Here is a 13,908-nt window from a genome sequence, read left to right as displayed (position 1 = left end):
ACAGAAACATGGCTCAGGGATGGACTGGACTGGCAGCGTAATGTTCCAGGATACAAATGCTACAGGAGATAGAAAGGGAGGCAAGAGAGGAGGGGGAGTGGCATTTCTGATAAGGGATAGCATTACAGCTGTGCTGATGAAGGATATTACTGGAAATACATCCAGGGAAGTTATTTGGGTGGAACTGAGAAATAAGAAAGGGATGATCACCTGATTGGGATGGTATTATAGAACCCCATTAGTTAGAGGAAAATTGAGAAACAAACTTGTAAGGAGATCTCAGCTATCTGTTAGAAAACATGGGATTTTAACTTTCCAAACATCGAGTGGGACTGCCACAGTGCTAAAGGTTTAGATGGAGAGGAATTTCTGAAGTGTGTACAAGACAATTTTCTGATTCAGTATGTGGATGTACCTACTAGAGAAGGTGCAAAACTTGACCTTATTTCTAGGGAAATAAGGCAGGGTAGGTGATTGAGGTGTCAGTGGGGAAGCACTTTGGAGCCAATGACCATAATTTTATTTGTTTTAAAATAGTTATGGAAAAGGATAGACCAGATCTAAAAGTTGAAGTTCTAAATTGGAGAACAGCCAATTTTGACGGTATTAGGTAAGAACTTTCAAAAACTGATTGGAGGCAGATGTTCTCAGGTAAAGGGATGGCTAGAAAATGGGAAGCCTTCAGAAATGAGATAACCAGAATCCAGAGAAAGTATATTCCTGTCAGGGTGAAAGGGAAGGCTGGTAGGTATAGGGAATGCTGGATGATTAAAGAAATTGAGGGGTTAGTTAAGAAAAAGAAGGAAGCATATGTCACGTATACACAGGATAGATCGAGTGAATCCTTAGAAGAGTATAAAGAAAGTAGGAGTATACTGAAGAGGAAAATCAGGAGGGCAAAACGGGGACATGAGATAGCTTTGGCAAATAGAATTAAGGAGAATCAAAAGGGTTTTTACAAATATATTAAGGACAAAAGGGTAACTAGGGAGAGAATAGGTCAGCAAGACAGCCTTTGTGTGAAGCTACAGAAAATGGGGGAGATACTAAATTAATATTTTGCATCAGTATTTACTGTGAAAAGGATATGGAAGATATAGACTGTAGGGAAATAGATGGTGACATATTTCAAAATGTCCAGATTACAGAGGAGGAAGTACCGGATGTCTTGAAACGGTTAAAAGTGGATAAATCCCCAGGACCTGATCAGGTGTACCCGAGAACTCTGTGGGAAGCTAGAGAAGTGACTGCTGGACCTCTTGCTGAGATATTTATATCATCGATAGTCACAGGTGAGGTGCCGGAAGACTGAAGGTTGTCAAATATGATGCCACTGTTTAAGAAGGGCGGTAAAGACAAGCCAGGGAACTATAGACTGGTGAGCCTGACCTCGGTGGTGGGCAAGTTGTTGGAGGGAATCCTGAGGGATAGGATGTACATGTATTTGGAAAGGCAAGGGCTGATTCGGGATAGTCAACATGGTTTTGTGCATGGGAAATCATGTCTCACACACTTGGTTGAGTTTTTTGAAGAAGTAACAAAGAAGATTGATGAGGGCAGAACGGCAGATGTGATCTATATGGACTTCAATAAGGTGTTCGACAAGGTTCCCCATGGGAGACTGATTAGCAAGGTTAGATTTCATGGAATACAGGGAGAACTAGCCATTTGGATACAGATTTGGCTCAAAGATAGAAGACAGAGGGTGGTAGTAAATGGTTGTTTTGCACTGGAGGCCTGTGACCAGTGGAGTGCCACAAGGATCGGTGCTGGGCCCTCTACGTTTTGTCATTTACATAAATGATTTGGATGTGAGCATAAGAGGTACAGTTAGTAAGTTTGCAGATGACACCAAAATTGGAGATGTAGTGGACAGCGAAGAGGTTTACCTCAGATTACAACTTGACCAGATGGGCCAATGGACTGAAAAGTGGCAGATGGAGTTTAATTCAGATAAATGCGAGGTGCTGCATTTTGGGAAAGCAAATCTTAGCAGGATTTATACACTTAATGGTAAGGTCCTAGGGAGTGTTGCTGAACAAAGAGACCTTGAAGTGCAGGTTCATAGCTCCTTGAAAGTGGAGTCGCAGGTAGATAGGATAGTGAAGGATGCGTTTGGTATGCTTTCCTTTATTGGTCAGCGTATTGAGTACAGGAGTTCGGAGGTCATGTTGTGGCTGTACAGGGCATTGGTTAGGCCACTGTTGGGATATTGCATGCAATTCTGGTCTCCTTCCTATCAGAAAGGAGTTGCGAAACTTGAAAGGGTTCAGAAAAGATTTACAAGGATGTTGCCAGGGTTGGAGGATCTGAGCTATAGAGAGAGGCTGAACAGGCTGAGGCTGTTTCCCTGGAGCGTCGGAGGCTGAGGGGTGACCTTACAGAGGTTTACAAAATTATGAGGGGCGTGGATAGGATAAATAGGCAAAGTCTTTTCCCTGGGGTGAGGGAGTCCAGAACTAGAAAGCATAGGCTTAGGGTGAGAGGAGAAAGATCTAAAAGAGACCCAAGGGGCAACCTTTTCACGCAGAGGGTGGTACGTGTATGGAATGAGCTGCCAGAGGATGTGGTGGAGGCTGGTACAATTGCAACATTTAAGAGGCATTTGGATGAGTATATGAATAGGAAGAGTTTGGAGGGATATGGGCCGGGTGCTGGCAGATGGGACTAGATTGGGTTGGGATATCTGGTCGGCATGGACGGGTTGGACCGAAGGGTCTGTTTCCATGCTGTACATCTCTATGACTATGACTCTAGGTCTGGCAGCATCTGTAAGGAGAGAAAAGAGCTGATGTTTTGAGTTTAATTGACTTTGACTTTCACTTTTGTTGCAAAAGACAACACAAATATTTTGATATTGTATTTTCATTATTTACATAGAAGTGACAGAGAAAGTCGACAGAACTTACCAGTCATGTCTTCAGTTGGAGGTCTTGACGACTTTCCGTTCTAAAGATCAAAAATATTTGAAAAGGATAAAACAAATTCAGAGTTTTATTTACAACTTTGGATCATACGCATTCACAAATCATTTACGTGTACAGATACATTTATATTGTTAGCTCAGTGACAATGCATTGACATTTAACATATCACACTACAGGGATCAGACACGGACAAGTTTCTGATTTTAATTAGGCTATCTTGGAGACAGAAAACATTAAAAACTTGAACCTTCATTATTATTCTGTCACTTCTAACACTGCAGATGAAGTTGAGGATGGAGACAATTGAAAAGCCTGATAATTTTATTTCAAATTTTTACTGAAAAGTAGAACATTTACAGTGGATCTGACCGGATATTTCCCTCAGGGAAGAATGTAAAATTAAAATATACAAAATAAATGGCTTCCTTTTTAAGACAGAGGTGAGAAGGAAGTTCTCGGAGTTATTAATCTCTGAATTCTCTTCTACAGATAGTAACAGGGTTGGATCATTGAATATATTCAAGACTGAGTGACTTAATCTTTTTGATTAACAAGGTCGTCAAGTTTGAGGTGATGGCAGGTAGGAAAGTTAAGGCCATAGTCAGATTGACTATGATCTTAATGAGTGTTGCAGTAGCCTCAAGAGGTAAAATGACCTGTCTTATTTCTTATATCTTAGTTACAAAAGAGCTAAGTACTATTCGAGTAGTAATGAATCAGGTTGTTCTTTTACCTGTACAGTTTCTGAAGACTTATGCAAGCCATCGCCAACTAGTAAACATTGGGTCTTGTTAGAGTGTCACGTGTCGCATGTAACAGAGCTTTCATTTAGTGCAGCTCTGGAGTCACATCCATCACTGTGGGAGAAAAGGGTAGGATTCCCAGACAGACTGCTAATTTCAGCAAAAAAAATGTTTACTTCCAAACAAAGATTCCTGTAGATATACCTAAACCTGCCACTGGAGGAGATATTTCTAACCTAATTTAAAAAATAGACATTGGTGAGTTGAAGGAGGCTACCTTTTTCTATTTTCACTGAATACAGGATGACATTCAGTGATGATGATGATGACTTTGAGTTTTGTGGCATGGTTAGCAACAGGATCATGACTACACATGATCATCCAGTGAGGATTTCCTATGCCATTGTCTCATCCATCACTGGCAGGAAGTCCAGGACAGGCTGCAATTGGAGTGAGGTGTCATCCTCCAGTCGTTAAGTTCATATATATCCCCTATAGTCATCATAAGAAAGATGGACAGAGAGCTAATAATTTATGTCAGTTACTGAGCACTTAATGCAAAGACTCCAAGAATGCTTCCCCTCTAGCTAGCATTGTGGAAGTTTGCAAGTTCTCAAAAGGAGCACATTATTGCTGGAGTCTCTCTTTAGCCCATGATTATAATTAGTTTACTATTACTGTCCAATACATTGAAATTTGCAGTCCCTCCTGATGCATCTAGATGAGATACTTACCGTCAACTGGACATTTGAAGAGACCTTTGCAAGACTAGTTATTGTCTAAGCCTGCTTGTCCCAGCTTAACTTGGAAATCAAACCACAGAAATACCAACTTTCCTGAAAAATGTATGAGTAATTGGGGCACTTTGTGTTTGAAAACAAAATCTCATAGTATGTGGCCTTTGCTGGCTGGCCAGCATTTATTGTCCATCCCTAGTTGCTCTTGAGAAGGTGGTGGTGAGCTGTCTTCTTGAACCATTGCTGTCCTCGTACTATAGGTAGATCCTCAATGCTGTTCGGAAGGTAATTCAAGGATTTTTGAACCAGTGACACAGAAAGAACAGAGATCTATTTCCAACTCAAAATGCTAAGTTGCTTGGAGGCGAACTTGCAGATGGTGGTGTTCTCTTATATCTGCTGCCCTTGTCCTTCTTAATGGAAGTGATCATGCATTTGCAATGTGATGTCTAATAAACACAACCATTTTCCTATGAGTAAGGTATGACTCCAAATTTGTTACCAAGGGATGCTGTGGAGATGCTGGTGTTGGGTTGGGGTGGATAAAGTCAGAAGACACATGACACCAGGTTATAGTGCAACAGGTTTATTTGAAATCACCAGCTTTCAGAGCACTGCTCCTTCATCAGGTTGGACTAGAACCTGGTGTTGCGTGACTTCTGACCCGTTATCAAGGAAGTCATTACTTCTGATGATAACAAATTCAAGTGCTAAAGCAGTTGGCCTGGCCTATGATGGAGAGGAAACAAAATGGGTTAACTATTGGAGGTTTGTGCAAGACTATGCACAGTTGGCTGCCCGACTTCATGATTTGCTGAAGAAATCTGAGACTGTCACATGAATGGTTAGGAAAGAATGCATGAGGTGAGATACTTCACAGAGTACAACAGGGAGTTGGACCCCAATGTGTGAGGACTGCTTCTGCTCCCTCATGCAGAAGCTTTCTGCTTGTCTCATCATCTGTTCTTGGCTATCCAGATTTCAAACTCCCTCTCATACTGAAAACAGACACCAGTGCCAAGGAAATGCTGTCACAGGTTCAATGGCAATAAAGAGAGATATTTCTTGATGAGTGTAGCGCTGGAAAAGCACAGCAGGTCAGGCAGCATCCAAGGAGTAGGCGAATCGACGTTTTTAGCATAAGCACTTCATCAGGAAGGGCTTATCCCAAAACGTTGATTCTCCTGCTCCTTAGACGCTGCCTGACCTGCTGCATTTTTCCAGCACTACACTCTCCACTCTGAGCTCCGGCATCTGCAGTCCTCACTTTCTCCCAGACTATTTCTTATGCCAGTCAGTCGCAAGCTAAATGACAGGAATATGAAAATTATTCTTGTGTAGAACTCTAACTGCTAACTTTGAGATCAGTAATTTTCCAGAAGGGCACAAGTATTCTAATGAGTGTTTACTGACAACAACCCACTCAGCTATTTTCAAATGTCCAGAAAACTGGGATGAACACAGCCTTAAATGGACCATTGAATGTCAGATTCCAGATCTGCTAAGGTCAGGCAAAAGTAATGCAAGTGCAGATATCCTTTTGCAGGGAATCTCCAATATGTTTGAGAGCGATCAGAGCCATTTCCAAACTATTAGAACTTGACATGGTTTCACTTTTGGCATCCAACGCAAAAGGATCTCAGACAGCTTCAATAGATTAATATGGACAATGATAGACTGAACCATGACTAGAATGCCCAACATCCACTAACCCAACGCTATATGATGAGTCAAAACCATCATGGAAATTGCTGAAGTGCTGGAAGAGGACCGTTTGGCCGATTCATGACAAGAAGCGGTGAAACAACTCATTCTTCCAGAGAGCCTCAAGTGTTGATATCAGTTTGTGATCAAGAAGGACACCAAGCCATGAGTACCTTGACCAGAGAGTGGTGTAACTGGTCTGAGATGGCTGCTGATATTAACAACTACTGTTGTAATAGTGAAAATTGTATTTGGCCAAAGTAGGTAGCAAATTCATCCAGGTGTGAGATTCTTGTTGCCAAGAGATTTCTCGAAGTACTTGCAATGGAGTTTACACTCCTTGACCCCAGGAGATATCAGGCCAAGCTCCTATTCATGGCTGTCTTCACCAAGTTCTTGCAGGCTATTCCTAAATCATGCCCAGAAGGCCTTAGAGGATGATAGATTTGTCCATTTCAGTGTTTTATATCTGATTGTCAGTGATCAGGAATGCAAATTCAAGAGCAAGATCCTACAAAGCTTTGCAAGTTCTATGGCATTGCTTAGAGATACATCACCTCTTATCATTTTTAGTAATGGACAGGGCAAACAATTCAAACATATGCTGCACAACTGTCTATACCTTGCTTCCTGAGGAGCACCTCATACTGAATCACAGGTTACATCCAGTTGGGAAAGCCTGCTCCAGTGCTAGAAAATGGCAAAGGGAGGATCTGCCAAGAAACAGAAACTGAAACAAGTACTAGTGGACATGACTCCTGGTACCCATCTGACTACAATGGGTGGTCTGGCACAGAATCTGACAGATCACAGGTGATAAGAAGCGGAGAAGGTCTTTGAGCAAATGCTGGATGTCATACCAACCCTTACAATTTGCCAAAACAATTTGCAAGAAAGAACATTGCCATTAACATGACACAATGTAATGGCATGATGGCACAATTAAACATGCTACATCACACAACTCTATCACATAGTCACTGTCCGTTGGATTGTTGCGAAGATAACAAGTTTCAAGCAGGGAAGTGTAGAACAAAATCTTCAGCAGTAGGTGGTGACACTGATCAAGAGCAGAGCAGTTATTTGGAACTTGCATCAATTCGCGACAGTGAAAGTAGTCAGTTCAAACACAGAAGAGCAAGAATAGGCCAGTTAACAATTTGAGCCTTTTCCGCCATTCAATATATCATGGCTGGTCATCGTGCTCAATGACCTCATCCCACTCTCCCCTCTTTACCCTTAGATCCCTTTGCCAAAAGAGCTATATCTACCCCTGTCTTGAATACACAATGTTTTGGTTTTGACCTCACTTTCTGTGGTAGTGAATTCCACAGACTCACATTCTGTGTGTACAAAGTCCTTCTCACCTCAATCCTTAATGGAGTACCACTCATACTTAAATTATGACAGCTGGTGAGGAAGTCCAGAATCATCAGAAACAATCGATGTGCATCTAACCAGTCCAGTCCTGTTACAATTTTATAAGTTTCTATGAGACTGGTTAGCAAGATTAGATCTCATGGAATACATAGAGAACTAGCCATTTGGAACAGAACTGGATCGAAGTTAGAAGACAAGGTGGTGGTGGAGGATTGCTTTTCAGACTGGAGGCCTGTGCCACAAAGATTGTTGCCGAGTCCACTACTTTTCGTCATTCATATAAATGATTTGGATGTGACTATAGGAGGTATAGTTAGTAAGTTTGCAGTTGACACCAAAATTGGCGGTGTAGTTGACAGTGAAGGTGGTCACCTCATAGTACAATGCGATCTTGATCTGATGGGGCAATGGGCTGAGGAATGGCAGATGGAGTTTAATTCAGCTAAATAGGAGATGCTGCATTTTGGAAAAGCAAATTAGGGCAGAACTTACACACTTAATAATAACGTCTTGTGATTTCCCTGAACAAAGAGACCTTGGAGTGCAGGTTCATAGTTCTTTGAAAGTAGAGTTGCAGGTAGATAGGATAGTGAAGGCGGCGTTTGGTATGCTTTCCTTTATTGGTCACTGCATTGTGTAAAGGAATTGAGAGGTCATGTTGTGGCTGTACAGGATGTGGGTTAGGCCACTTTTAGAATATTGTTTGCAATTCTGGTCTCCTTCCTATCAGAAGGATGTTGGAAACTTGAAAGGGATCACAGAACAATTACAAGAATGTTGTGAGGGTTGAAGTATTTGAGTTATAGTGAATGGCTGAATAGGCTGGGGATGTTTTTCCTGAAGCGTCGGAGGCTGAGGGGGTGGCTTTATACAGGTTTATAAGATCAAGAGGGGCATGATCAAGAATCTCCCTGCGGTGAACTAGATGGCATAGGTTTAGGGTGAGAGGGGAAAGATATAACAGGGACCTAAGGGACAACTTTTTCATGCAGAGAGGGCATGTATGGAATGAGCTGCCAGAGGAAGTGGTGGAGATTAGTACAATTGCAGCATTTAAAAGGCATCTGGATAGGCATATGAATAGGAAAGGTTTAGAGGAATATGTGCCAAATGCTGGCAAATGGGATTAGATTAGGTTAGGATATATGGTCAGCACGGACAAGTTGGACCAAAGGGTCTGTTTATGTGCTGTGCATCTCTATGACTCTATAGATCCCCTCATTATTCTAAACTCCTGTGAATACAATCCTAACCAACTCAAACTCTTCTCTTAGGTCAGTCCTGTCACCCTTGGGATCGATTTGGCAAACATTTCACAGAATCCCTACCGTGTGGAAGCAGGCTATTCACCCCATCGAGTCCACACTAACCCTTCAAAGAGCATACCACCCATCCACCCCTTACACTCTTCCTGTAACCCTGCATTTTGCTTGGCTAATCCACTTGGCCTGTACATCTCTGGACATTCTGGGCAATTTAGCATAGCCAATCCACCTAACCTGCATAGCTTTGGACTGTGGGAAGAAACTGGAGCACCTGGAGGAAACTCGCACAGACATGGGAACAATATGCAAACTCCACACAGACAGTCACCTGATGCTGGAATCGAATCTGGTTCCCTGGCATTGTGAGGCAGCAATACTAACCATTGAGCCACCGTGCCACTCCATAGCTGAACTTTCTCTATAGTAAGACCATCCAATCCCAGATTAGGAAATCAAGACTACATACAATATTCCAGGTCTGGTCTCAACAATGTTCTGTATAATTGCAGCAAGACATCCTTATTCCTATACTCAAATCTTCCACCAAGAAGAGCAACATACAGTTTTGTCCTCTTTACCATATGATGCACCCTGCATGCTTCCTTCCAGCGAACAGGTGCACATTCCCTTCTCCCAGTTTACAGCCATTCAAACAATAATTTGCCTTCCTATTTTGCAAACAAAAAGTGGATAAACTCACATGAATTCACATAACAGTTGAATAGACTTTAGCTGGACAAAGATAGTATGCCTTTTGGTAGAGACAGTTAATCCAGAGTAGTTAGACAAAAGGAATTCCTCAGCAGAATGTAATCAATTTAGTAATTCTGTAAGTATTGTTTATCCTTAATTTCCCTTCTAGTTTGTGATGGCCTGGTGTTAGTGTAATAAAAAGTCCTTGTTTCACAATCTTTGGACTAGCCCTGTGTTCAAATCTCATGTTAAACAAATGGTTGTCCTTCAATTTTCAAACATTTTACAGAAACCTCTACAAAAATAAATTGCATTAGTGAGTTTGATTGGTATTAATTGAGAATTTAGCATGCTGTTAAAAATGTAATTAAACTTTATGAAGCATAATTTCAAAGTCTTTATAATAAGGCTAATGGCATAAAATTGGATTTTCACTTAAATTCAAGTGATTTCTGAAGAATTTCACTTACGTGGAATTGAACAGCACACGCTGCAGAAAAGGGAGATCAACGGAAGCAACCTCTAGATTTCCACATTCATATCCAACCTGGACAATTACCGTCCCATCAGTCTACTCTTGATCATCAGTAAAGGTATCAATACTGTTATCAGACAGCACCAGCTCACTAACATCAGTTTGGGTTCTACCACTCAGCTCCTAAGCTCTCATTACTAAATTAGTCCAAACATGGGATGAAAGAGTTGAATTACAGAGGTGACATGCTCTTGACATCAAGGACAAATTTGACATCAAGGAGCCCTAGCAAAATTGGAGCCAATCAGAATCAGGAAAATTCACCACTATTTGGAGATAACCATCTTCTTTTGTGCCAGGGGTATGGTTGTGGGAGGTCTATCATCTCAGCTCCAGGACATCTCTGCAAGAGTTCCTCAGGGTAGTGTTCTAGGCCCAAGTATTTTTAGCTGCTTTATCAATGACCTCCTTCCTTCATAAGCCCCAAAGTGGGATGTTCATCAATTAGTTTACAATGTTCAGCTTCATTTACAACTCTTCAGATCTTAAAACAGTCCGTGTCCAAGTACAGCAAGACCTGGACAATACTGGGAATGCAGTTAAATGTGACAAGTAACCCTTAAACCACACAAATGGCAGGCAATGTCAATTTCCAACAATAGACATTCTAACCATTGCCCCTTGACATTCAATGGCATTATCATCACTGAATATTGCACTGTCAATATCCTTGGGGCTACCATTAACCAGAAATTGAATTGGACTAGCCGTATAGCTAATAGCTACAAGAACCTGAAAGGTTAGTAATCCTGCACTGAATAATTCGCTTTCTGACTCCCCAAAATCTGTCAATCTACAAGAAACATGTCAGGAGTGTGATGGAATACTCCCCACTTGCCTGGATGAGTGCAGGTTTAACTCAAGAAGTTGGGCACCATCCAGGACAAAGCAGCCTGCTTAACTGGCACCAAATTCACAGACATTCACTCCCTCCACCACCAGTGCTCAGAAACAGTGTGTATGATCTACAAGGTACAATGCAGAAATTCACCAAAGATCCTCAAGATAGCACTTGCCAAATTCTTGACTAATTCCATCTTGAAAGCCAAAGATAGCAAATATAAAGGAACACCCACCCGCAAGTTTCCCTTCAAGCCATCATCATCCTCAGTGGAAGCATATTGCCATTCCTTCAGTGTCATTCGATCAAAATCGTGGAATTGCCTTCCTAATGGAATTGTGGGTCTACCTATCACAATTGACTGCAGTGGTTCAAGAAGGCAGTTCATGATCATCTTTTCAGGGCAACTAAGGAAGGGAATAAATGCTGGTCAGTCTGCCAAGACCACATCCCAAGAGTGAATTTAAAAATGTAGACGCCAGAATTGCCATTCGTTATGGTGCTGCATGCTACCCACAAAATCTAGATTCATGTCATCCTCTTTGACTCGCTACCCATTTTTATCAGGTTTTGCCTCTGAAGTACATTGAGATATTTTGCAATATTTTTGATAAATGTTGCTTTATAAATCCAAGTTACTGACACTGCCTCTATGTAAATTCAGAGCCTGAAAATTGATGCTACATCATCTGTTTGTGCTGGTTGTGTTTTTAAGTAATCCGACATCAGTGCTAATTTTTTTGGAAAAAAAATCAAGCCAAAGATTTTAACAAGAACTAGTTCCTATCTTGTGCATTGCCAATGATGTATAATAGCCAATTTGGAAATATAAACACATGGTGAATTTAAACATTTATTATCCTCAAGTGCAATCTGTCCCAAAAGCTTGTTTAGTGTAAAACAATTTTATTTTTTTTCTACAGCTAGAATATTATAATGCCAAATATGACACTTTTACAAATTCCTCCCAACAAAACAATGAGGAAGAAACAGTTCAAAACCAATATCTCTCAGTAAAATCAAGGCTTTGTTATGTAATTTTTTCAAATGCACTTTATACTTTAACCTGAATCTAAGCGTTAAAACAACAGGGAAAGGGACAGAGTAAATAAGAACATTAATTATTAATAGTATTTTGGAAGGTACCAAATTTACATGATAGAACCACCTAAACAGACAACAATTAACAAGATTTCAAGTAGAAGATAATCTTGCTACTGCTCTATATTACTGCTCATTTGGTTGCTACTTAATATTTACTTTTCACACTACCTTGAAAACAGGTTGATTTACAATATTTTGAATATTCTAATGGACATTTAATGTGCACAATATCTAAATCAACAAATAACTTTTTTGGAGTTGGTTGTTAATATTCAATGCGCTCAACCCAAATACAAACCAAAAGCAAAATAAGTATTGTGATTTAGTTTTAGAGCATCTGATAATCAAGTCCACAACATTGTAGAATGTTCCGTTTCTCAGTCACAATCTACTTCTTGCAACTGTCATTACTCTAGAAAGACACAGAAAAAAGTTAGCTAATAGTGAACTTAATTGAATGGTTTTTGTCTTTTGATGGTTTATTGGCAGACAGATTACAGTAGACTGAAAGAAATGTACTGTAAACTTAAAATTATATAAGTAGATACTGACACTATGGGAATCTGACAGTGCTACAGGTTGATTTAATGCCAACCAGAACAGCTCAAGTTGATTGACAGCAAATGATGTTCAGTGAACTTTGTATTTACAAGCTGGGCTCTGGGGGGCTTTCGTAATGCAATGGTAGTGTCCCCGCTTTTGAGTCAGGAAACCCAGGTTCAAGTCTCTCTTCCTGTAGAGATGTATGCTCTGGTTTGGAGACGCTGGTGTTGGACTGGAGTGTACAAAGTTAGAAATCACACAACATCAGGTTATAGTCCAACAGGTTTATTTGGAAGCACTAGCTTTCGGAGCCCTGCTCCTTCATCAGGGGAGTGTGGAGAGTAAGATTGTAAGACACAGAATTTATAGCAAAAGTTCCCAGTATGATGTAACTAAATTATATATTGAAAAAGACCTGAATGGTTTGTTAAGTCTCTCATCTTTTAGAATGACTATGATGGTATCAAGTTAAAAATCACACAACACCAGGTTATAGTCCAACAGGTTTAACTGGAAGCACACTAGCTTTCGGAACGTTGCTCTTTCATCAGGTGGTAGTGGAGGGCTCAGTCCTAACACAGAATTTATAGCAAAAATGTACAGTGTGATATAACTGAAATTATACATTGAAAAATTGATTGTCTGTTAAAATAGCGTGATAGTTTCACTTCTTTCATTTGTAAATCACAAAACCCTTTTTTAAGAAGTTGCATTCTCGGGTTAACTGTTAACAATGGTGATAGCTAGACAATATGTTGAAGGTGTTAGCTCCCTGTGTTTTCTATGCCATGATGTTCAGTTTGATTCTAATCTAAAAAGTGAGATAAAGGAGTTTTACATGAATTCATGCAGTTTTTGAGCAAAGTACAACGTAACTTTGCAAGTACAAATTCACCCCACAAAATATGTGGGCCTTTGCCTGTGTCTGGGTTGGGGGTTGAGAGTGTGAGAAAGTGTAGTGAATGCAGAGTGTATGTGTAGTGAATGCAGAGTATCTTAAGTCTGTGAGGGGGTGCATATGGGAGTGTGGAAGTGTGTGTGTGGGTGTCTGTGTGCCCCCGTCCGTGTGTGTAGAACTATCTGTGTATGTATATAGTGCAATGGTGGTCACCTGTAATGTGACACGATTCCAAGGTCACACATCGATACAGACATCAAGTTTCTACAGGAATGCAGGCAAGCAGGAAAGATCCCAAAACCTTAAGTGGGATCACAAACCCACTTAAGTCGACCAACAACACAGACTGCGCAGAGACTTTGCCACCGCACCTCTCGCAAACTCCTCAATCATCTCATGCACCCAACTCTAAGCAGGCGCCACAACCTTGAAATTCAGATGGAGTCCACGCTCACAGCCTGCACTCAGGATACATCAGTACAATTACACGACATTGCCAAACAGACAAGGCAACAAAACTACACCATGCATGCCAAGA

General features: G+C 40.8%; 1 protein-coding gene across 2 annotated transcripts in view; it reads right to left on the bottom strand.

Annotated features, from left to right (window-relative positions):
• scamp4 (secretory carrier membrane protein 4) overlaps window positions 1-13,908 on the bottom strand; it is a 39,017-nt gene that overhangs the window by 11,863 nt on the left and 13,246 nt on the right. The window contains exons 1-2 of one of the 2 annotated variants that reach the window (XM_060845968.1): window positions 3,948-4,042; window positions 2,910-2,949 (exon numbers count right to left, since the gene is read on the bottom strand). In XM_060845968.1, the coding sequence (XP_060701951.1) occupies window positions 2,910-2,916 (7 nt within the window). In that variant the 5' untranslated portion in view covers window positions 2,917-2,949; window positions 3,948-4,042. Of the gene's footprint in view, window positions 1-2,909; window positions 2,950-3,947; window positions 4,043-13,908 lie in introns of those variants that run through there. The other variant, XM_060845967.1, reaches the window with a different exon arrangement.

This window comes from Hemiscyllium ocellatum, chromosome 28 (genome assembly GCF_020745735.1).
Source record: "Hemiscyllium ocellatum isolate sHemOce1 chromosome 28, sHemOce1.pat.X.cur, whole genome shotgun sequence".
Taxonomy (NCBI): domain Eukaryota; kingdom Metazoa; phylum Chordata; class Chondrichthyes; order Orectolobiformes; family Hemiscylliidae; genus Hemiscyllium; species Hemiscyllium ocellatum.
Note: the sequence above shows the minus strand (reverse complement) of the source record. Positions and strands in the feature narration are given on the sequence as shown.